Source organism: Aquarana catesbeiana, linkage group LG05 (assembly GCF_042186555.1).
Source record: "Aquarana catesbeiana isolate 2022-GZ linkage group LG05, ASM4218655v1, whole genome shotgun sequence".
NCBI classification, from domain to species: Eukaryota; Metazoa; Chordata; class Amphibia; order Anura; family Ranidae; genus Aquarana; species Aquarana catesbeiana.
This window is the reverse complement of record NC_133328.1, coordinates 539,022,008-539,046,157: the sequence shown is the minus strand read 5'-3', so window position 1 is coordinate 539,046,157 and position 24,150 is coordinate 539,022,008. Positions and strand designations below refer to the sequence as shown.

General features: G+C 47.0%; 1 protein-coding gene across 1 annotated transcript in view; it reads right to left on the bottom strand.

Annotated features, from left to right (window-relative positions):
- The window catches only part of RDH10 (retinol dehydrogenase 10), a 40,498-nt gene extending 20,053 nt beyond the window's left edge, over positions 1 to 20,445 (bottom strand). Inside the window, exons 1-2 of the mRNA XM_073631804.1 lie at positions 19,818 to 20,445; positions 15,147 to 15,385 (exon numbers count right to left, since the gene is read on the bottom strand). Coding sequence (XP_073487905.1) covers positions 15,147 to 15,385; positions 19,818 to 20,100 — 522 coding nt within the window. The 5' untranslated portion in view covers positions 20,101 to 20,445. The remainder of the gene's footprint in view (positions 1 to 15,146; positions 15,386 to 19,817) is intronic.
- Positions 20,446 to 24,150: the final 3,705 nt, after the last annotated feature.

Genomic DNA, 24,150 nt, shown 5'->3' with positions numbered 1-24,150 from the left:
CAAGTTGGTGTGCTGGCTTTTTCTCTACATAGTGGATTTATGTAGTGTCACCATTTAGCCATGCACTCACCCTTACAGATGGGCTTATAAGAAGTTTGTGCTTTGAAAGGTTTCAGATTTGTGATCCAGACAGCTACAGCAGCAAGTGGTTGTAAAGGCTCAAGGTTTTTTTACCTTCATGCATTCTATGAAATGAAAGTTTAAAAAAAAAAAAAAACCCAACACACACACACCCACCCCTTCTGTGTGCTGCTCCCCCCCCCCCCCCCAGCACCCCCAATACTTATCTGAGTCCCATCTCGATCCAGCAATATGCATGAGAGCCTCGGCTCTCTGCTGACTCTCCCTCCTCATTGGCTGACTGTCAATCACAGCCAGTGAGGAGAAAGGAGGAAGGTGCTGAGCCGCAGCTCTGAGAGTGAATGGACATGCAGAGCTGCAGCAAGGGAACGAGCTGGATTGGGTGCCCCCATAGCAAGCTGCTTGCTCTGGTAGCACTCGACAGGAGGGAGGGGCCAGGAGCGCCAGCGAGGAATCTAAGAGGAGGAATGGGGCTGCTCTGTGCAAAACTACTGCACAGAGCAGGTAAGTAGAAAAGGTTTGCTAAAAAAAAAAAAACAAAACAACCCCCCCCCCCCCCCACTAAGACATCTGATGTTAGTGTGGCGATCTCCCAGCTGAGCTTTTGTAATCCAACCACTGCGAGAGCTGATGGGATGCTGGTTTTCGAGCATGCTTGTTCACCAGAAGCTGTACACAGGCCGCAAGTCAGCCGGTTTCTGCCGAACTGACTGTTTTTAGCCTGTATTCAGCTTAAAGTGATTGTAAACACACACACACACACACACACACACACACACACACACACACACACCACCTGCAAGACAAAAAGGCATAAGGAGCTAATATGCATCGCATACTAGCTTATTATGAAATACTTACCTTAGATCGAAGCTGTTGCAGTGGTCCCCGTATACCGTTGTGACCAGTGACATGTCTCGGAGTGATTTCTGGTTTTGCGGGCTCCGGCGCATGCCAGTCACGGCACAGGCCCTTTAGAAATGGTATGATCGAGCTGTTTCTTCAGTGCGCATGCGCCAATGACATTGGGGCAAGCGCATATGGTAAATATCTCCTAAACAGTGCATGTTTAAGAGATATTTACAGTACCTACAGGTAAGCCTTATTATATGCTAACCTGTAGGTACAAGTAGTGTAACAGGCTTTACATCCAATAGTCGGCTTTACTGTGCACAGTATAACAGGATACAGATATCAAATTCAGGCACCTACAACTGTGAGATGAACCCAACACCTTTCACAGATCAGCCTGTATCCTCCCCGATTCCCTGCCATCAGTAGGGTGCCAAGGCCCAATCGTCTGCTCTTGTTCCACGGCAGTCCGCTATCCGAATAAAGGGGCTGCAAACCTAAAGATGTTCAAATCCAGCCAAGGCTCACTTCCACCTAAAGCTATGCCCTCCCAAGGTGTTTCAACCACAGCAGGGCACAAGCATGGTGTACCTACAACTATTGCTTTTAAAAATATATTTATTGAATATAAAAAAAAAAAAAAAAAAAAAAAAAAAAAAAAGAAAGAAATATGCAACTGCATTATAGATCTGGCATTCAGCATTATTAGCCTAAAATGGTGCTGTAACAAGGACTAGACGATAAGTTTCCTACCCACAATATCCAGGGAGTACCGCATTCATTTTGCAGAGCCCTATAAAGGCTTGCTGGCATTTGCAATTCAATATCTGACTGCAATCAAAGACTGGATGCAAAAGAACTTCCCCTGAAGTGTCCCGTGTCTCCCTGAGCTACAGAGTGTGCGGCCTACACCACCTGAGTGCTTCTGTCAGAGAATGAGCAGCCCTGAACTAGAAAGATTGTGCTACTGCCAAGAAGTGACTAAGATAACTGCTACTAGAGCCAAGGCGTGCTCACAAGCAAGCATTATTCTATGACAAAATGCAGGAATAATGTAAAGCATCAGAAATGTGCAGATTGGACATGCTACAGGAGGCCAGCTATGACCTAAGAGAGCTCCATAAATAAAAATAACGGAATAGAAAAGGGGGGGCATGCTAAGCCATTAATTCCTTCCATGGCAAAGCTATATGCTTAAAGGAGAAATCAAGGCCCAGGATGAAGGGGACTCCTGGGGTGTCTGAAGGGGACTCCTGGGGTGTCTGAAGGGGACTCCTGGGGTGTCTGAAGGGGACTCCTGGGGTGTCTGAAGGGGACTCCTGGGGTGTCTGAAGGGGACTCCTGGGGTGTCTGAAGGGGACTCCTGGGGTGTCTGAAGGGGACTCCTGGGGTGTCTGAAGGGGACTCCTGGGGTGTCTGAAGGGGACTCCTGGGGTGTCTGAAGGGGACTCCTGGGGTGTCTGAAGGGGACTCCTGGGGTGTCTGAAGGGGACTCCTGGGGTGTCTGAAGGGGACTCCTGGGGTGTCTGAAGGGGACTCCTGGGGTGTCTGAAGGGGACTCCTGGGGTGTCTGAAGGGGACTCCTGGGGTGTCTGAAGGGGACTCCCGGGGTGTCTGAAGGGGACTCCCGGGGTGTCTGAAGGGGACTCCCGGGGTGTCTGAAGGGGACTCCCGGGGTGTCTGAAGGGGACTCCCGGGGTGTCTGAAGGGGACTCCCGGGGTGTCTGAAGGGGACTCCCGGGGTGTCTGAAGGGGACTCCCGGGGTGTCTGAAGGGGACTCCCGGGGTGTCTGAAGGGGACTCCCGGGGTGTCTGAAGGGGACTCCCGGGGTGTCTGAAGGGGACTCCCGGGGTGTTGTACAATTCATGGCCCATCCCTACAAAACATAACTGGGGCTTTACCAGCTTCAAAAGCTGTGATGATGTGACAATAGCACACCCCGTCCTTATCTAGTAGAATTCAAACTAACATTACAGCACCATTCACAGCTGCCGGGAGAAAACAATTTGCTGTATGAAATAAACTAGTTACCACTGAAATTGGCTGCCTCTGTCCTACAGATGGCTCTCGTCATTGGAGGTGCTGGATGACATCAAGAGATGCTTGGAGACATCTGTTCTTTGCCCAGTGGAGCACATTCATTGTATTTCACAAATTTACGTCAATTTCCTTTCATTTGGGAGAAGGCAGCCTTAAAGGCCATTGCTAAAAAGTGACATATGTTTTGCAGCCATGGGACAAAATCTGGGGAAAAGATCAATTATTGCACAGCAATTCCAGCTCGTAAAAACGTTGCCCCTTTATCAGCAATAAATATCTCGGCCTTATTTAGAAGTTTAATAAAAGAGCAACTAAACCACGCGGCTTGTAAAGAAGAGGGAAGTAGGCCATTTGCCATCCGCAGTCATTAAAAACTACAATAAGTATGCTTACAGCAAAACTACTCAACTGTGAAATACATGCACTGTAGTATATTGAAGGTCATAACAGGAGAAACAGCAGATTGTTTTAAAAGGCAAACTGCTGGTTCATTAAGTGCTCAGCACCGTGAATATGAGGGGCTCCTTAGGGTAAAGAGGCACTGATGATATTATTCGCATTTCAAACAGTAAAAACAGAATTGCATTATTCCATAGAAGCCTCACAGGTTACTTCACCCAGAACACCATATCATGGGCACATCTTAAGTTGGCCACGCACGAGTCGAAATTCAGCCGGATCGTTCGAATTTTGATCCATGTGTGGCTGAACAATCTACCGATCAACTTTGTTTATTCGCCCTTTAGGTTTATTTCCACTTGATCAGCACCGCAGGCAATAGGCTGCAGCTCTGATCTGTGCATCCCGCTGTCAGAATACGATTCCTGCATTCACATAGAAGGGAATTGGGTACGTTTTTCCGTTCAACCCGCTAATTGAAAAAAAATTAAAAAAAACCCCAAACCCCCCCCCCCCCCCACAGCTTCAGGCATCAGCATTCCAATGCAGGCAACAGCCTTCAACTTTAACCGTTTTGCTGCCACAGCTGAAAAAATGATGGCAGAACAGAATTGCTTTTTGCTAGCTCGGTCAACATTTTTATTGCAGTTGCATTCTCCCTTTTTGTTACATAACCATCACTTCGGGGGGGCGGACATCATTCACGCGTTTGCTATCTTTTCAATTTGTGGACAGGAAGTGCTCGGTATACAGCTTTTTGCTGTCGATTAGTAAGCACTAGGCTGCAGAGAGAAAAAGACTAAAACCTGGCACACACTGACAAAAAAAACTGACAGTTCCGGTTGGAGCCGCTGTACTAACAATCTGACGTTAGTACAGCAACTGAGAGCACCGATTGGGAGGCCCGTGGGCACGGGGCTTAATATACAATACTATTTTTTTTTTCTGCCCCGTTCAACCTAGTGGGCTGAGCGGGAAAAAACAAAAAAAAACCCCCCCCCCCCACCACATCTTGGGTCTGAGCCTTTTTACTAACGATCCGATATTAGTTTTAGTGTTAGTGTTATTACAGCAATCTCCCCCCGCTGAGCTGTTGTGGTCCGACATGGGGATGCCGGCCCCCCCCCGTTAGGACACTCCGATCAGCGCTTTCTGCCATTGGCTAAGAGCACTGATCGGATGCTGGTTTTCCAGCATGCACGTCCGACATAAAACGGCAAAACGTTTTTTTAATTAAACCAGCTGCTGTCTCCCAACATTCAGCCCGTGTGTGTATGGGGCTTAATATAAACTACTAGTCCCCCCCCCCCCCCCCTTTCAACCAAGCAGGATCAAAAAAACAAACCAAAAAAAAAAAACACCACAAAACGCGCACACACACACACGAGGAGCCGCTGTACTAACGATCCGATGTTAGTTGGGTGATTTATATTGAACCGGCCCATGCCGCCTGATATTCGGCCCTTTAGGACTTTGTGTCCTCAATCTCGATCTCAAAGCAGAAATATCAGGGGTATCGGAGCGAGTAGCAGTCTGTACGGATTTACAAGCAGTTACATGCTCACAGGGATGAATGAGTGGCCTTGTGTCCAGGATGGTTCATATGCAACTTCTCAGATGTGCAGTTCTCCCTACACACAAAACTTACACATCGTGGTAATGTATGTCACCGATGGCCCATTTGCATTAGCAGGCGCACATTTTGGTGTTTGACGTGCAAATGCACTGCAGTACACTGTTGCAACACATCACAGTGCTTTTATAAAAATAATCAAGTTTAGGCTATGTTCACATCTGAGTGATCGGAATCGCCGCAATTCTGCCCGTGATTCGAAATAGTGGGAAACCATGGGACGCCCGTGCAATCCCTGTTACTTCCAATGGCACCCCGATCGTGACGTAATTTTGCCACGATTGTCGTCCGACAAATTGCAGTAAAATCACGCAAACAGAATCGCAGGATGTCTGTCACCCAAAAGAAGTACAAGAACTTGTTATGTGATGTACTATGTGCAAGCAAAAAGCAAGGAGGGATTTTGATTTATAACATTTAGGTAACCTTAGGAACACTTAGAACCCCCCCCCCCCCCCCCCCGCAGTTACTACCAACACTCACAAATTCATAGAGAAATCTTGGCTGGAAGCCCGTCTATGGACAAGCCTTTACAAAAATAACAGATCTGTAATCTCTGTAGGGATTTTATAGCTCAGTGCGTCACTTCGATCAGCTCCATTTAAACACACAAAATACATGAGGATGGACTCTACTGAAGGACAATGGAGCACGATCGGAAGCTTAGAATTTAGAACATCCAGAGCTGTGGTCATTTATTAATGTCTTGTCGACACCCTGTGACAGAGGTTCAGACCTTTGTTCAAACCAGTGGCCAATCTGTCATTTTACCCTAAAAACAAAGAAATAACTCAAGTAATGTTATGGTGGCCATACACACGTCAATAAATGATTGATCAGAAAAGAAAATACCAAACACAGGGAAGGGGATTTGGACAGACAGCTAAAAAGGTAAATCAATTTTAACTAGAATCATAAAATTAAATCGATCACATCTTTGTTTGCACTATGCAAGCTCATACACTCACCACCTGAAATACAATCGTATTCATGGGCAAAGTATCCAGTACTACTGATTGATAATATTCTGCCCTGGCTAATCAACTCCGTTTGACTGAATGAAAGACTAAATCAAAAGGTTATGGCTAGTCGATGGGTTGTGAATTTTTAAAGAAAAAAAAAAAAAAAAAAAAAAAAAAAAAATTAAAACAAAATAGATAAAAGATAAGAGACAGATGCGTGTGGTCACCTTTAAGCTCCATTCACACTTGTACAACTCCATAGTAGCCCGACTTTGTAATGCAACTTCGACGCAACTTTAAATGGGTAAGCCTTGGATGCGACTTTGACCAACGATTACGGACAATTGTTGCACAACTATTGCATGCAAAACATTCATGCAACTTCTGAGGGTTAACATTGAAGTCTATGGCCCTCAAGTTGCATGAAAGTCGGACCAAAGTAGTGCAGGAACTACTTTGAAGTTGCTGCAACTTCAAGTTGCACATATATGAATGGTGATCATTGGGGCACATGGGGTACGACTTGTCAAGACTTTGATGTCCAAAGTTGGATGACAAGTTGTACAAGTGTGAATGGATACATGGTCTTCCCTATAGAATGTAAAGCAGGTAAAAGAATGATTGAAAAAAAGTGACATGCACACTTAAAAGTGGTTGGTAAATCATATTTGACCTACAGGCATGCTTATAATAAGTCTTACCTGTAGGTACAATGAATATCTCTTAAACACACACACACTGTTTCGGAGATAACCACAACACAAGCAGCCGGTGATGTCAATGGCACATGCAGTGTGCTCTACATTTAGGCCAATTGTGCCAACAACGCAGAACGCTGTGCTGTGGTTATGACTCCCGTACATGTGAACAAGTGTGACGTCATCACAGCCCAGCCATGCTGGAGCACATGGACCTAGAGCTGCACGATTAATCGTATATAAGATCGCGATTTCGATTCACCTCCCCCCGCGCGATCTGCAAGCTGGATTAGCTCGATTTTCCGGATCTCCCCGTCGGAAGCACTGAACCAGCGTGGAACGCAAATGGCGCCGATATCGGAACGGACGTCAGCAACCGGAACGGACGTCAGTCAGCATAGAGCATAGTCCCAGCCTGTACTGTGCAAGCGCAATCAACACGCCGCTCGCTCCCGATGCTCGGGGCTGGTTATTTAATACTGCGAGGGGCGGATGCTTTTCTCAAAAGGGGCGGATGCTTTTCTCAAAAGGGGCGGATGCTTTTCTCAAAAGGGGCGGATGCTTTTCTCAAAAGGGGCGGATGCTTTTCTCAAAAGGGGCGGATGCTTTTCTCAAAAGGGGCGGATGCTTTTCTCAAAAGGGGCGGATGCATGGTTATACATTGAACACAATCGACATGATGCTCGGGGTTGGTTCTTATAAAGGGCTGATGTATTACATCCGCTCCTTTGAGAAAAGCATCCACCCCTTGCTGTATTAAATGAATAACCAGCCCCGAGCATCGGGAGCGAGCAGGGTGTTGATTGCGCATGCACCGTTTACAGCTGATTTTTCTCTTTTAAATGTAACCATTTTAAAGAATTGTGATCTGTATTCTAAGCAAAAGAATCGCGATTCTCATTTTTCCCAGAATCGTGCAGCTCTACGTGGACCTGGCAGGAAGACCAGGTGAAAATGGAAGCAACCGCAGCAGTGACAGCAGAGGGAGTCATTTAAAAGGCAAGTCTCTCAAGAATGCAGAATGCAGTGCATACCAGCATGACATTAACCTGCAAGGGTCAGCTTTTTTTTTTTTTTTTTTTTTTTTTTTAAATACTACCGCTTTAAATCTGTCAATGACAAACCAGCTCAGTTAAAGAGTATGTAAACCCCAACAATGAATGTTTCTAATTTTATTTCCCCTTTTGGTCTGTTCTATCACAAATGCTTTCAGCAGTATATTCGTTAAAGTGTAAATCCCCCTTGATCCTGCCAGAAATCTAGTGAGCAGACATCTTACTGTACACTGCTACAATGTTATATAGTCCTACCACCTTCTGTCCTATGACAACATTGCTTCTCAGTAGATACAGTAACCATGAGTGTTTCACCCTCACCCTAGGGGAGGAAAATGTAAAATGGCAGGATCACCAGATGAAAAATAAATCTGACAAAAAAAAAAAAAAAAAAAAAGGGGAAAGGGGGAAACTGAATGCAGCCACCATATTCAAAAGGACTAGTAAAATTGCAGCAGAATAATGTTTGCTCTTGGTTTAGATACAAATTTAAAGTCTTTAAAAGGAGAAGTGCAGCCAAAGCTCATTTGGCTGTACTTCTACTGATCACAGGAGGTTGTTCTGCACTCCTTTAAAACCCCTTTTTTCAGCTGAAGCCCGCTGCCGGCTGGCGTCCAAGATTCAGTTCAGACTCAGGCAAAATTGGGACAATAATGACAGGATCCATCAACAACCCTGGACCAGCACCTGGCTCAGCCTCTCAGGGACACGCCGAGAGCCTGAACCAGACGCTCCCACCCCCTCCACAGCCCGGCACTCCAGTTAGAGTGTAGCGGGGACGAGGTCAGAGCAGACAGCGGTGACTGACAGTCACCAGCTCTCTGCTCATGGAGCTCTGAGGACCGAGTGATGGTCTAGGATTGCTCGGTTCTCAATCTTAGAGCTGATGGGGGACCAACGCTGCATCCACCTAGGTAAATAGGAGTTTGGAAAAAAAAAAAAAAAAAACACACACACACACACACACACACACACACACACACACACACACACACACACACACACACACCTGAACTTCTCTTTTAAACCTGAATTCATGACAACCACTAACGTTGCAAAATACCATCAGACTCTATAGCAGGGATATGCAATTAGTGGACCTCCAGCTATTGCAGAACTACAAGTCCCATGAGGCATAGCAAGACTCTGACAGCCACAAGCATGACACCCAGAGGCATGATGGGACTTGTAGTTTTGCAACAACTGGAGGTCCGCTAATTGCATATCCCTGCTCTATAGTGTTAGAAATAAAGGCAGAGACTTGCAGCTTAGAATTACAGATGATCAGGGGTGTTGGTGTATTACCAGCTACATCTCATGGACTCTGGTTCCATTTTTCTCTCTAGCTGGTTTGTAAATTACTGTTGGGCTTGCAGCCAGCTGTAGTATTCTAGTCTTAACCTTCCTGAATAGTAATTGAAGCAAAAATAACCTTTGACATGTTCTCAGAAATTCAGACAATACGTCCTTTTCTACCCCGAGATGTCACCAGCTTTCATTCATTAAAAAAGGTGGAACAAAGACAATGCAGCGCCAGAAAATGACAAGCTCTCCAAGTTTCAAGGACAGCTGGGCTCTCAGTGGGCAGATATCCGACATGATTCTCTATGACTGAGATTATTCACCAACATAACACTTCCTACGCAGGAGGGAATGGACATTGAGGTTAACAGAACCTTCTTAGAATACCTTCTATTAAAAACGGGATTAAGCTCCCTTTGTGACATCATGACCTTCCCTGTCCTTTCAATGACAAACCTGGAAATCATCAGGTTGAACAACTTTTTTTAGTAAAGTATTGACCTGTTCTACTTATTCCAACTAGAGGTGCAATACCATCAGTAAACACAAGGGGCAGAACAATGACAGCACAAAGTATTTGACTATAACAGGACATGTTTGGCTGGATAAAAGCTGAAGCTAAGCTGGCCATTTATTTTATTGCAATTCTATTATGTGTACAAATCACAGTGTCAAGAGATACGTTTTGTGCAGGTTATCAACCTTTAGGGCTAGTTTACACTCGCTTCAAAACATGGCTTCCGACAGGCTTCGTTAAAGCTCTCTGAACGCCAGTCAAAGCCCCTGTTACTAAATAAAATGGTTAGCTTACAGTCCTGTTTACACCTTGCTTCAAAGATTATACCCTATGTAGCTTTAGTTGTGCTTCAAAGCCTCCATATAAGTCTATGGCAAAGCTTGCTTGAAGCCCACCAAAACAAGGTGTAAACAGGACTGTAAAGGCTCATTTACACTTGCTTCGGCTTCAACAAGGCTTCGGCAAGGCTCTGTTAAAGCTCTCTGAACGCTAGTCAAAGCTTCTATCATTAAATAAAATGGTTAGCTTACAGTCCTGTTTACACCTTGCTTTTGCTTCAAAAAATTATACCCCATGTAGCTTCAAAGCATCTTCAAAGCCTCCATAGAAGTCTATGGCAAAGCTCACTTGAAGCCCCACTGAAGCACCAAACAAAAGGAAGGTGTACACAGGACTGTAAGCTAACCATTTTATTTACTGACAGGAGCTTTGACGCACATTCAGAGAGCTTTAACAAAGCCTCTCCGAAGCCTTGTTTTGAAGCAAGTGTAAACTAGCCCTAAAAGTCAAATTCCAGGTATGAATATTTTTGATAATTGGGCCAAGCTGGCACAAAGTAATGGCATATTCATACTTTTCTATGTGGAAGCGCAGAATAAGGTCCCCTTCACACTGCCATCTGATCAGGTCCTCCTGGCAGTTTTTCAGGAGGACCTGATCTGCCCCTCCAAAGAAGAGACTGAGGGGTCCAATGACACCCACCACTAATGCCGCGTACACACGAGCGGACTTTCCAGCATCAAAAATCCAACGAAGTTACGACGGACTTTTGAACGACCAGACTTGCCCACACATGAACGTTCGAAGTCTGTTCAAAAGTCCATTGGTTTGAACGTGATGACCTACGAAGGGACTAGAATAAGGAAGTTCATAGCCAGTAGCCAATAGCTGCCCTCGCGTCCTTTTTTGTCCGTCGGACTAGCATACAGACGAACGGATTTTACGACCGGACTCGGGTCCGTCGGAATGATTTGAAACATGTTCCAAATCTAAAGTCCTGATTTTCGACAGAAAAAGTCAGCTGGAGGTCCAATGAAGCCCACACATCGGATTGTCGATGGATTTGTTCCGTCCGACCAGTCCGGTCGGGAAGTCCGCCCGTGTACGCGACTTATCCAGTCAAAACAGATAGATGAGGGACCTATTCTTCAGCTGTCTGGTGGATCGGAGGCAAAAGGACAGGTGGTCTTGCTTCCATCTGGTTGCCCCATAGATGAGAACAGGCGGTGTCAGTGTCTGCTTTGCATAGCGGAGACTGACCCATCATCTGCCTCCTCGGCAGAGAGATCCCCCGCTGGACAAGCACATCACACTTCACAGAGGCACCCATGTGAAAGGGGCCTTACTCTAGTAGCTGACTACATTTTTTTTTTTATAATAAATTATATACAATATATATAATATTTCAAGATGCACCTGGCTGAAACCAAAAATTACATGTTTATACATTTATGATATATACACACACACCAATTTCAGTTTCAGCCAGGTGCATACTGAATTTTCGGTTCCATAAATGCCATTTGGTGCATCTCTGTTTTTCAGCCAAGGAAGCTTCCATCTTGGCTTCTGTTTGATCTGCAACTGCCACGATGCTGCACATGTGTTCATTTATGACTCCGGCCATTTGATGGTTTGACAGTTTCTTTGACAGCACAAGCAAATGTGACAATTACATTCCCGGCATGTCTGGAACATAACTGTTTGAAGTGTTTAAATGATGGGTTTAGTTCCACATTAAGAATAAGACCCCTTTCACACTGCCGGCAATTTTCAGGCGCTACAGCGCTAAAAACAGTGCCTGAAAAAAAAAAAAGCGTCTCCATTCACTCCAGTGTGAAAGCCCTTGTGCGCTAGCAGGGCGTCAGAAAAAGTCCTGCCAGCAGCTTCTTTAGAGTGGTGAACTCACCGCTGCCTCCCCACTGAAATCAATGGGGCAGCGCTGCGATACCGGCGGCGTTTTGCAGGCGGATTTATCCCCTTTTCGGACGCCGCTAAAAATAGTGCCACTTTACTGCGGATGCCCTAGGCGTCCGCAGCCCTAATTAAAGCAGAGGTAAACTCATCAATTTAACAGTTTCAAAAAAGTTACATTCCCAGCATGCCAAGTAGGCCAACGGTCACATTGGTTGTGTCCTCAACCAAACTGTCAAACCATCCAATGGCTGGTGTCATAACTGATCACATGGGCAGCATCATGGCAGCTATAGATTAAACTGAGGCCGAGATGGCAGCTTCCTTGACGGAGAACAAAAGGAGGGTTTACTTCCACTTTAAGAAGTACAGCCCTTAGCCTGGGTTCACACTGATGTGAATTTACAGCGGGTTTGATGCATTTAGGAACACACAGGGGGTTATTTACTAAAGGAAAATCCACTTTGCACTGCAAGTGCACTTGGAAGTGCAGTCGCTGTAGATCTGAGGGGGACATGCAAGGAAAATTAAAAACAGCATTTTAGCTTGCACATGATTGGATGATACAATCAGCAGAGCTTCCCCTCAGATCTACAGTGACTGCAATTCCAAGTGCACTTGTAGTGCAAAGTGGATTTGCCTTTCGTAAATAACCCCCACAGATTTGCAGGTCATGTAAAAAGCATAGTATTCCATGGCTTTAGTTCACATCTATGCATTGCAAATTTGGTGCGAGGGAAAAAAAAAAAAAAAAAAAGGTGTCCTGTGAGTGTTGACTGCGGATTCAATGTGAATCTATGGTGCAGTGCGAATTTTATCTTCATAGGCTTTAATTGAACTTGCATTAAACTCGCAGCACACAGTTCACATCTCTGCGAATTGTTCACTTTCTGCCTCTTGAAATTTGCGGTAAATTCACCTGTCTACCTCAAAACGCAAGGCAAATTCGCACTTCACACAGGAGAGAGAGGAAAAAAAAAAAAAAAAGAAGAAGATTAAATTCACACTACATCGCATTAGTGTGAACCTAGGCTTAAAGCAGTATTACACCCAAAACTAAAAGTGGTTGTAAACCTCCGACATGAATAATAAACAAGACATATCCCTCTATAGTTTGTACTTGTCTCTCTGCAGGGCACAAAGTGTCATTTCTGTCTACTGCTTCATTCCCCCGCTATCAGCATGAGTCACATCCCACAAGTTTCCCTGACACCAAGTGATAAAAAGGTGACAGGGGAGCCATCTGAGTCAGCTCCCATTACTGAGCTCTGCAATGTAATGTGTAAGTTCAGATCTTCACCCCCTTTTTTTCTGACAGCTCAGACAAGCTTTACAAATCTGGACTTGGAACAAATGTAGAGAAGAGCTTGCTGCAAACAAACACCTTATGTAGGAGGGTTTGTTTCATCTCTGTATCACCTGAGGCCAGTCACTTCACCAGGTATATGTAAGAGTTTACAACCTCTTTAATATACTGCAGCTTACAAATCCACAAATATGGTGGCTGCATTTGTTTTCTTTACTTAGGTTCCCCCCACCCCCAGTAACACACTTTCTGTCTCAGCCTAGGTTCACACATGTGGGTGTGGGGGAAAAAAAAAAAAAAAAAAAAAAAAAAAAAAAAAAAACCACACACACGCACACATATTTTCTTCCTGCACCCGCAGCCAAAATGCACTGCTCTTTAGCAGATGCACCTCCATGCATTAGAAAAACACAGCATGTTTCTGGGTGCTGTTGCACAATGTGGTTCTGTACAGCTGCCCTGTGGGTGCATTTTGGAAAAAGACTTCACCTCACCCCCCCCCCCCCCCCCCCCATAGGTACAGCAGCCCATTCAAATGAATAGGCCGCTGTTGCCAGTGCAAATAAACCCGCCCAAAATTCATAAATTTAAAACTAGACTTAGGGCATCGCCACTTCACTGTAGAAGCAACAGACACACCTCTGGAAAACAGCATTGGAAATCTAGGGAGGGGGAAGTGTTGGACACACTAGCAGATTTAAATGGACTTGACTAACAAAGTGAAGCTGCACTCCTCAGTGGTAAATGGCTTATCTTGACCCTCTAACTGCCACTTTGTCTGGACAGCTTTGTCTATTAGAGAAAGCTGAAGTATAAACTTACTGGCTAGATCACCAGGTGAACATAAAGGAAACAAAAGCCAAAAAAAAAAAAAATTTATAGTGTAAGTAGTAATGGTATTGATACATATAGCTGCCTTATCCAAATGAACTACGTCAGTACAGTAGGACGTCCGTAGGTTGCAGTGGTTATAAAGGGACGATGGGGCACCTACTGGCATCAGAATTTGCAGCCAGCAATTCCCTCTAATCCAGAAGGGGTTTGAGTGGCTCAATCGCTTCTGTGGGTGACGGAAATGTGACATGTTAGGTATCTATTTACTCGGCGTAACATTATCTTTTACCAAAAAATTGGGTATTATATTGTGTTTGTGTGCAGGAAAATGCATTCAAATTTATTTTTTTGCTCATTGGAATACAATTTACGTGCATAAATTATACACATAGCTCCTCTCTAAACACTTTTTTTTAATTCCTCTAAACGCCTGATGTGCATGGTCACATAGAACTGCATTTGGAGGCATATAAAACCGTCAGATGTATGTGTGTGCGAGTCCTAAAAATCTCTCTCGGATACAACGCCAATACATCTCACTAATACAGACTCAACCTTTCAACAGAGGAACCCTTGAAATAGCTTTCTGGTCTCGGGAAACCTGTGCTAAAAAATGACTAGATCTACATCTCATGATACATTAGAGTGATGGTCAGTGGGAAGAATGACCCCCCTTATAGATTGCTAAAAGGATCAATGGTGTCAGTGGGAACTTATCTGAGAGGTGGAAATTGTTTATTACTCAAGGAAGCCCTAACAACCTCTGGAGGAACCCTAGACTTCCATGGAACCTTGGTTGAAAACTCCTAATTTAATAGAAGACACTTATTAGAGCAGTCTTTCTCAACCTTTTCAACACAGATGAATCCTTGAAAAAACGTTCCGATCTCAGGGAACCCTTTCTAAAAATGACTAGGTCTACAACTCGTGAAACATTAGTGTGATGGTCAGAAGGAAGAATGCTCCTTACACTTGTGGTCATTGGGAAGAATCCTCTCTTACAGATAACTAAAAAAGATCAATGGTGTCAGTGGGAACTTATCTAGGAGGCAAATATTGCATAAGGAACCCCTAGAAACCTCTGGAGGAACCCTAGATGACTTCCATGGAACCCTGGCTGAGAAACCCTGTATTAGAGTGGTGATCCCAAATTTTAGAACAAAATACAGTAAAAATAGTTATATTTGTATACAAATATGCTACTAGGATACTAAAACAAGAGGAGAAAAAGTAAAATAAAACCCCCTCACAAAGATTTCATTGCGAATCTTACCCAAAAGTGCGCATGGCAATTAACCATCATAGTCCGTTCAATGAGTTCATCTGGGCACTCAAGGAGATGGTGTCCTGAGACCACGCCGGCGTTATTGAGCAGCAGAAAGACATCGCCGACTTCCCGTCGCACCTTTTCGGCCGTGGCGTAGACGCTCTCTCGCTTGCCTACATCACAAGTATATGTATAGACCTGGAGATTGGAGCTCGGCAGCACCTCTTCTTCAACAGGATTTCCCGCTGTAATAATAAAGAACACATGGTAAGTCCGCGGTCACACTTCAGGGTTTGTAAAGCATTTTTATTTTATTTTTTGGGCATTTTAAAGCTTGCGAGTTATTGTTTTAACTCAATGCAGAGCTAGTTACTAGGAGGAAGAGGAGAATGTTGTGAACAATAAATCATGGCGCTTCCACTGAAGTCTATTGGGGCCAAAAAATGCGTGATTATGCCCCCAAGAAATTGCTGTACTTTAGAAGCATTTAGAGACAGTATGACTCTCAGATGTGAACAGGCACAAGAGAATAACTCATGCCAATCGTTGAAGTTAGCCAAACGCTATACAATTAGATTGTACAATCTTTAGATTTACCAAAACCATATTAAAAAAAAAAAAAAAAAAAAAAAAAAAAAAAAAGGACAAACCTAGACAATCCAACAGATCTGTACCTAATCAGGCAGTTCCTGCAATGTATATATGTTGGTAGATCTATAGGAGATTGTACAGTCAGGTTGTGTAGTGTATGGCCAGCTTAAGGGTACAATATATGAGGGACATCCAGATTTTCTTCTATCCGGAAGCATGGTAATCCATTGCTGTACCAGCGTCCATTCAAAGCTACTACACTATTTACTTTAGTAGAGCACTGATCGTTTCTCCAATGATGTCATCTGGACGGGCGCATGGATGATAAACGCACAGCTTTAAACATTACACTAATAACAGATGTAGCGGGCATTTATTTATGCAAAAAGGAACGGGATCTTGTCCAAAACAAACTGGGACTGTACTTTGATCAGATAGAAGACAATACGCAGCCAAACCAAGTGTTGTGTAATGTATGAGCAGAGCCGGGGAATGGATCTTGTACTGTACATCAGAAAAGATATTAATCGTTTAGGAATGCAGGCGTCCCTCCCAACGTGGTGTACACCGGCAATTCACCAATCAGCATCAATAATGGAGGATTTACACCCCCGGCCGTGTCTGCTCTGCAAGGCATTACATATGAAGATAATGTACCCCGGGCACAGTCCCACTTCATACACCTCCCTTCTACCCCCCGGGCACAGTCCCACTTCATACACCTCCCGTCTACCCCCCCCCCCCCGGGCACAGTCCCACTTCATACACCTCCCTTCTACCCCCCCCGGGCACAGTCCCACTTCATACACCTCCCTTCTACCCCCCCCGGGCACAGTCCCACTTCATACACCTCCCGTCTACCCCCCCCCCGGGCACAGTCCCACTTCATACACCTCCCGTCTACCCCCCCCCCCCCGGGCACAGTCCCACTTCATACACCTCCCGTCTACCCCCCCCCCCGGGCACAGTCCCACTTCATACACCTCCCGTCTACCCCCCCCCCCGGGCACAGTCCCACTTCATACACCTCCCGTCTACCCCCCCCCCCCGGGCACAGTCCCACTTCATACACCTCCCGTCTACCCCCCCCCCCGGCACAGTCCCACTTCATACACCTCCCTTCTACCCCCCGGGGACAGTCCCACTTCATACACCTCCCTTCTACCCCCCAGGCACAGTCCCACTTCATACACCTCCCTTCTACCCCCCGGGCACAGTCCCACTTCATACACCTCCCTTCTACCCCCCCGGGCACAGTCCCACTTCATACACCTCCCTTCTACCCCCCGGGCACAGTCCCACTTCATACACCTCCCTTCTACCCCCCGGGCACAGTCCCACTTCATACACCTCCCTTCTACCCCCCGGGCACAGTCCCACTTCATACACCTCCCTTCTACCCCCCGGGCACAGTCCCACTTCATACACCTCCCTTCTACCCCCCGGGCACAGTCCCACTTCATACACCTCCCTTCTACCCCCCGGGCACAGTCCCACTTCATACACCTCCCTTCTACCCCCCCGGGCACAGTCCCACTTCATACACCTCCCTTCTACCCCCCCGGGCACAGTCCCACTTCATACACCTCCCTTCTACCCCCCGGGCACAGTCCCACTTCATACACTTCCCTTCTACCCCCCGGGCACAGTCCCACTTCATACACCTCCCTTCTACCCCCCGGGCACAGTCCCACTTCATACACCTCCCTTCTACCCCCCGGGCACAGTCCCACTTCATACACCTCCCTTCTACCCCCCGGGCACAGTCCCACTTCATACACCTCCCTTCTACCCCCCGGGCACAGTCCCACTTCATACACCTCCCTTCTACCCCCCGGGCACAGTCCCACTTCATACACCTCCCTTCTACCCCCCGGGCACAGTCCCACTTCATACACCTCCCTTCTACCCCCCCCGGGCACAGTCCCACTTCATACACCTCCCTTCTACCCCCCGGGCACAGTCCCACTTCATACACCTCCCTTCTACCCCCCGGGCACAGTCCCACTTCATACACCTCCCATCTACCCCCCCCCGGCACAGTCCCACTTCATACACCTCCCATCTACCCCCCCCCGGCACAGTCCCACTTCATACACCTCCCTTCTACCCCCCCCCGGCACAGTCCCACTTCATACACCTCCCTTCTACCCCCCCCCCCGGCACAGTCCCACTTCATACACCTCCCTTCTACCCCCCCCCCGGCACAGTCCCACTTCATACACCTCCCTTCTACCCCCCGGGCACAGTCCCACGTCATACACCTCCCTTCTACCCCCCCCCGGCACAGTCCCACTTCATACACCTCCCAAACGTTACACTTTACTGCTGGGAAGATCCCGGAAGTGTAGAAGTCTATGTACCGGAACACAGCTGACACCTAACATCATGTGAGCGGCTTTCATGGCAATGTGTGTACCGGGATCAGAAAAACCGTCCACTGGGGTTTACATAGGACTAAATCTTACAGTCTGAAATCATTTCTACAAGCACACTGTATAGAAACGGATGGGGGTTAGAGCCACCCCCTCCCCCATCATTAAAAGTAAAACACGTCTGAACCGTCACATACAGGCCTGACCAATCATTGAGATTGGGGATCATCAGACCCTGCAATGTACTATAGAAAGAACTACACCGGGTATTAGGACAGTGTACAGGTCCTGGAGCCAGGGACCTCTCCAGAGATCGATGTCCCAGCATTAGTCCTGATCCTAGAAGTCCCATCATTAATCCTCCAGATCCTAACTGTCCAATTCTTGGTCCTGATGCTTGATGTCCCCATTATTATTAGTCCTAACCCTAGCTGTCCCATCACTAGTCCTGATCCCAGATCTCCCCATTATTATTAGTCTTGATCCCAACTGTCCCATTATTAGTCCCAGTCTGGGATGTCTCATTCTTAGTCCTGATCCCTTATGTCCCCATTATTCTGATTCTATATGTCCCATTATTATAAATGCCCCTCAATTCCTTCTAACCCCAGATGCCCCCATTGTTAGTCCCAATACTAGATGTCCCATTCTTAGTCCTGATCCAGCATGTCCTTATTATTTTTACTGATGCTAGATGTCCTTGTTATTAGTCCTGCACCTAGCTGTCCCATGTATTCCTCCTGATCCTACTTGTCCCTATTATCATTAGTCCTGATACTAGCTGTCCCATCATTAATCCCAATCCTAGCTATCCCATCCTTAGTCCTGATCCCAAATGTCCTCATTATTATCAGTCCTGATCCTGGATGTCCCATCATTACAAATGTCCCTTTCTTAGTTCTGGTCCAACATGTCCCCATTATTCTTCCTGATCCTAGCTGTCCCATCATCCCTTCTGATCCTAGATGTCCCATTATTAAATCCTGGTCCAGCATGTCCTCATTATCCCTCCTGATCCCAAATGTCCTCATTATTATCAGTCCTGATCCCGGCTGTCCCATCATTACAAATGTCCCTTTCTTAGTCCTGGTCAGATCGGTGCTGGAGGGGAAGAGTTGGTGAAAGTTTTACAGCCGAGACCCGTGTGCGATCTGTGGTGTCCAGAGATCGGTGTGTATTGATCGGTGTATTGATCAGTGTGTGTAGTAGTCGGTGTGTGTAGTAATCGGTGTGTATTGATCAGTGTGTGTAGTAATCGGTGTGTATTGATCAGTGTGTGTAGTAATCGGTGTGTATTGATCAGTGTGTGTAGTAATCGGTGTGTATTGATCAGTGTGTGTAGTAATCGGTGTGTATTGATCAGTGTGTGTAGTAATCGGTGTGTATTGATCAGTGTGTGTAGTAATCGGTGTGTATTGATCAGTGTGTGTAGTAATCGGTGTGTATTGATCAGTGTGTGTAGTAATCGGTGTGTATTGATCAGTGTGTGTAGTAATCGGTGTGTATTGATCAGTGTGTGTAGTAATCGGTGTGTATTGATCAGTGTGTGTAGTAATCGGTGTGTATTGATCGGTGTGTGTGTAGTAATCGGTGTGTATAGTAATCGGTGTGTATTGATCGGTGTGTGTGTAGTAATCGGTGTGTATTGATCAGTGTGTGTAGTAATCGGTGTGTATTGATCAGTGTGTATTGATCGGTGTACGAGACTCACCCCTGAGGGCGTCCTCGGCCTGGAGGTCCCGGTAGATGTGTCGGACCATACCGGCGGTCTCCTCGTTGCTGTCGGTGTTGATGTCCCATAGGACAAGCTGTGCCCGGCGGCGGGCGAACTCCAGAGCGAAGAGACGCCCGAGGCCGCTCCCCGCCCCGGTGATCAGACACACCTGTCCGGTCACACTCTTCTCCTTGGGGCGGACCAGCCACTTGGCCCCGGCCAGCACGAAGGCCCACAGGACCTTGAAAGTGACGAGGAAGAACTCCAGCACGATGTTCATAGTCCCGGTGCGGCGGGTGTCGGAGGTCGGGTGCCGGTTGGTGTCGGAGGAGTACCGGTGGGTGTTGGAGGGGTGTCGGGGGTAAATCAATGCTCGGAGATCCTCACACTCCCTCCACCCATGTCCCGTCCGCGGTGCTGTGTGCCGGGAAGATCCGTCCCCTCCCGTCTGACCAATGACGAGTGATGTCCCGGGGATTGAGGCTGCAGAGAAGGGGGCCCGTACTCTGCATGTTGTGGCCCCGGGATCGCACTATATACCCGGCACCGGGACTCCGCACAGCCCCGCCCGCTACATCCCGCACACACTCAGCGTACAGGGGGGCGGGGCGTACGGGGGAGGAACAACGCCAAAACTCCGGGCTAACTCCGCCCAAAACTTCACATGCCGCCGGGGGGGGGGGGGGGGGCGGAGCCCTGCTAAACTCTGCGCTAACTCCGCCCACAACTCACAGTCCGCTATTGCCGTCACATTCACCGATCAGCCAGAACGCTATGACCGCTGACAGGTTTACTCAATACTTACCCAGGACCCACAGCATTGACTATCTCTGGTCCCCACAGAACATGGAAATGTAGTTCTTTTAGTAAATATAAACTGATAAATACCTTTTTCACATCAGCAGTATATATCAGTCTTGTGACTTCTATCAGTGTCTGGTTAAAGCTTGTTTGGCCGTACTTCTCCTGAGGATCACAGTTTGTTTGGCCCTCCTGTGACCCGCTTTCAGCAGAGGGAGGGATGAAGTCGGCTCTCTGCTGACATTACAGAAGTCAGTCCAGGCACCACATCATCCCGACCACAGAGTCCAGATCCGCCAGATCCCTGGACTGACACCCGGCTCAGCCTCCCAGCCAACCACTGAGCGCCTGAGCCGCCCCGCCCCCTCCACAGCTCCAATGAGCAAGAGGACAGAGCAGCTTTCTGCTCACAGAGCTGTGAGAGCTGAGTGGTCGGCGGTGTTCGATCGCTCGCTTCTCAGTGTCGCAGCGCTTGGGGACAGATGCGGCATCCACCTAGGTAAGTATGATTTAAAAAAAAAAAAAAAAACATACTTCTCTTTTAAAGCTTGCAGGAGAAGTTTTCATTCTCCTCTGACTGTCCCATGAGACTGCATGACCCCTGACCCTCTGTCTGGACAGTGCTGATTGGCCCTCTGCTGATCACATGCACCCTCCCAAGAAAAAAAAACTCTAGCAATACACACCAGACTGAGCATGTGCAGAGTGCCCTTAACCCACTCAATACCGGGCACTTACACCACCTTCCTGCCCAGGCCATTTTTCAGCTTTCAGACCTGTCACGCTTTGAATGACAATTGCGCGGGCATACAACACTGTAACCATGTGAGATTTTTTTATCATTTTCTTCACACAGATAGAGCTTTCTTTTGGTGGTATTTAATCACTCCTGGGTTTTTTATTTTTTCCTAAAAAAAAAAAGACCAAACATTTTGAAAAAAAAAAAGTTTTTCTTAGTTTCTGTCAGTAAATTTTGTAAATAAGTAATTTTTCTCCTTCACTGATGGGCGCTGAGGAGGCGGCACTTATGGGCACTGATTAGGTGGCACTGATGAGGAGGCACAAATATGCCACACTTATGGGCACTGATAGTTGGCACTGATGAACCCTGATAGGCGGAACTGATGGGCACTGGGCACAGATAGGCTGCACTGGTGGGCACAGATAGGTGGCACTGATGGGCATTGAGTGGTGGCATTGATGGGCAGCAGTGATGAGCAGCACTGATAGCTAGCACTGACTGGCATCACTAATGGCCACTGATTGCTGGCACTTGTGGGCACTGATTTCCGGCACTTGTGGGCACAGATTGGTGGCAATTGTGGGCACTGGTTGGCAGTGATTGCTGGCACTGGTGGGCACTAATTGTAATCAGGGCAATGATGATCAGTGCCCTGATTACATACTTAGCTGTCCCCTGTGAAGAGATGCCGCTGATCGTCTCTCCTCTCCTCACACTGTCAGAGGCGAGGAACACCAATTATTGGCTTTTCCGTGTTTACATGTGACTGGCTGTGATTGGACACAACCGATCACATGATTAAAGAGCCGCGGCTCTTTACACAGATCGGGGTCGCACCGAGTCCTAGTAACGCCAAGATCGCCGCTCTGTGCGCCCCTGGGGGCACGCGAGAGCGGTTGTTCTGGGAGGCCATCATATGACGACCACCCAGAATGAGAGCCGCACCGCCCACCTGTCATTTGATGGTGGGCGGACGGCAAGTGGTTAAAATGGAAGTCCATGCAAAATCTAAAATCCCTGCATCTATAGACACCAGGGATCTAACACTAACCTCTCTATCCCTGTAATGAAAAAATGAGTATACATACCTTTTTGGAAGCCGATCTGACCCGTTACGACTCGATCTCCATCGCCGTAAGCTCTGCAGAGGACACGGAGGACAACGGCTGTGAAATGAATGGGAAGTGACGTCACCCATAGAGTTACTATGGAGCGTCCGTTGTCCTCCATCTCCTCTGTACCCGCCTACACAGAGAAGCCGCGGCTGACAGTTCAGCATGGGATCCGGTCGGATCGGGTCAGATCGGCTTCCAAAAAGGTATGTATACTAATTTTTTCTTTACAGGGATAGAGAGGTTAGTGTTAGATCCCTGGTGTCTATAGATGCAGGGATTTTAGATTTTGCATGGACTTCCACTTTAAAGTATTTTTTACCCTAAAAAAAACAAAAAAAAAACAAATCATGTTCCCTTAAAGTGATACTAAAGCTTCTTACTTCCACTGTGCAGATCGTTTTGCACAGAGTGGCCCCGAACATCCTCTTCTGGGGTCCCTCGGCGGCTCTCGCGGCTCCTCCCTTCAATAGATAACCCCCTGGGAGAAGCACTCTCCCGAGGGGGTTACCTTGCGGACACGCTCCCCAGTCATTCATTCGGCGTCCATAGAAGCCGAATGTATGACTCGTCCCCGCCCCCGCCCCCTGGGTCATTGGATTTGATTGACAGCAGCGGGAGCCAATGGCTGCGCTGCTATCAATCCATCTAATCAAGACCAGAGACACCAGCTTTTGCTGGTGTGCTCGTCCCCGGGACAAGATAGAGGGGGTACTTTAAAGTATGTTATAAAGCACAGTGCTTGTGCGGTGTCATTTGGCCCTTTCTATCACCTAAAAAAACCTGGCTGATCCTGCTTGGCTATACCCTCCCCTCTGCAAACTGACCACAGTTTATCATGGCTGCTGAGCCCTGACACCGTGGTCAGTTTATGAGCCTCCGTCATCCACAGCTCTCCTGTCCTCCTCCTGCTGCTATCATAACTACATACAAAAAAAGCATCCCATCCCTTCTGTAACATAACAATATGTGTCCCTGTGTTATATAAAAAAAGCTGCCGATCTGTACCTTATAGAGCGTCTCCCGGCGCTCACGTGACTCCTCGGCTCTCTCTTCTCTCTCCTCCCCTCCTTCCCAGCTGACGTCAGCGGGAATGCTCGGCCCCTCCCGCTATATCGGTCAGCCGGGCAGAGGAGAGAGGCGAGGAGTCACGTGAGTGCTGGGAGATGCTCTGATATAAGGTACAGATCGGCAGCTTTTTTATATAACACAGGCATAGGGACACATAATGTTATGTTACAGAGGCGATAGGATGTTTTTATTGTAGTGGCTTAACAACCACTTTAAGGATCTGTTCTATCAGGAGATGGGTTGGGGACTGTGGAAGAAGGGAAGGATCAGAAAAGACAGGATCAAACAGCCTTTATGCGCAATGCAGAGGATTAACCCCTCAGGTTCCACAGTGAGTATAACAAGCATGCTTTACTGCATATACACACTGATTTTACTGTTGTGGGTTTAGTAACACTTTAATTATCTCCTTACAATGGCATATATTAGGCAGAAAGTGAACATGTTGTCCCTGAAGTTGATGTGCAGAAGGCAGAAAATTAGGCATAGCAGTTTATGGCGTATGGGGCTGGGTAGCCACAGACCAGTCATGGTTCCCATGCTGACCTGCGTTCACAATGGGCATGTGAGTATCAGAACTGGATTACAAAGCAATGGAAGAAGG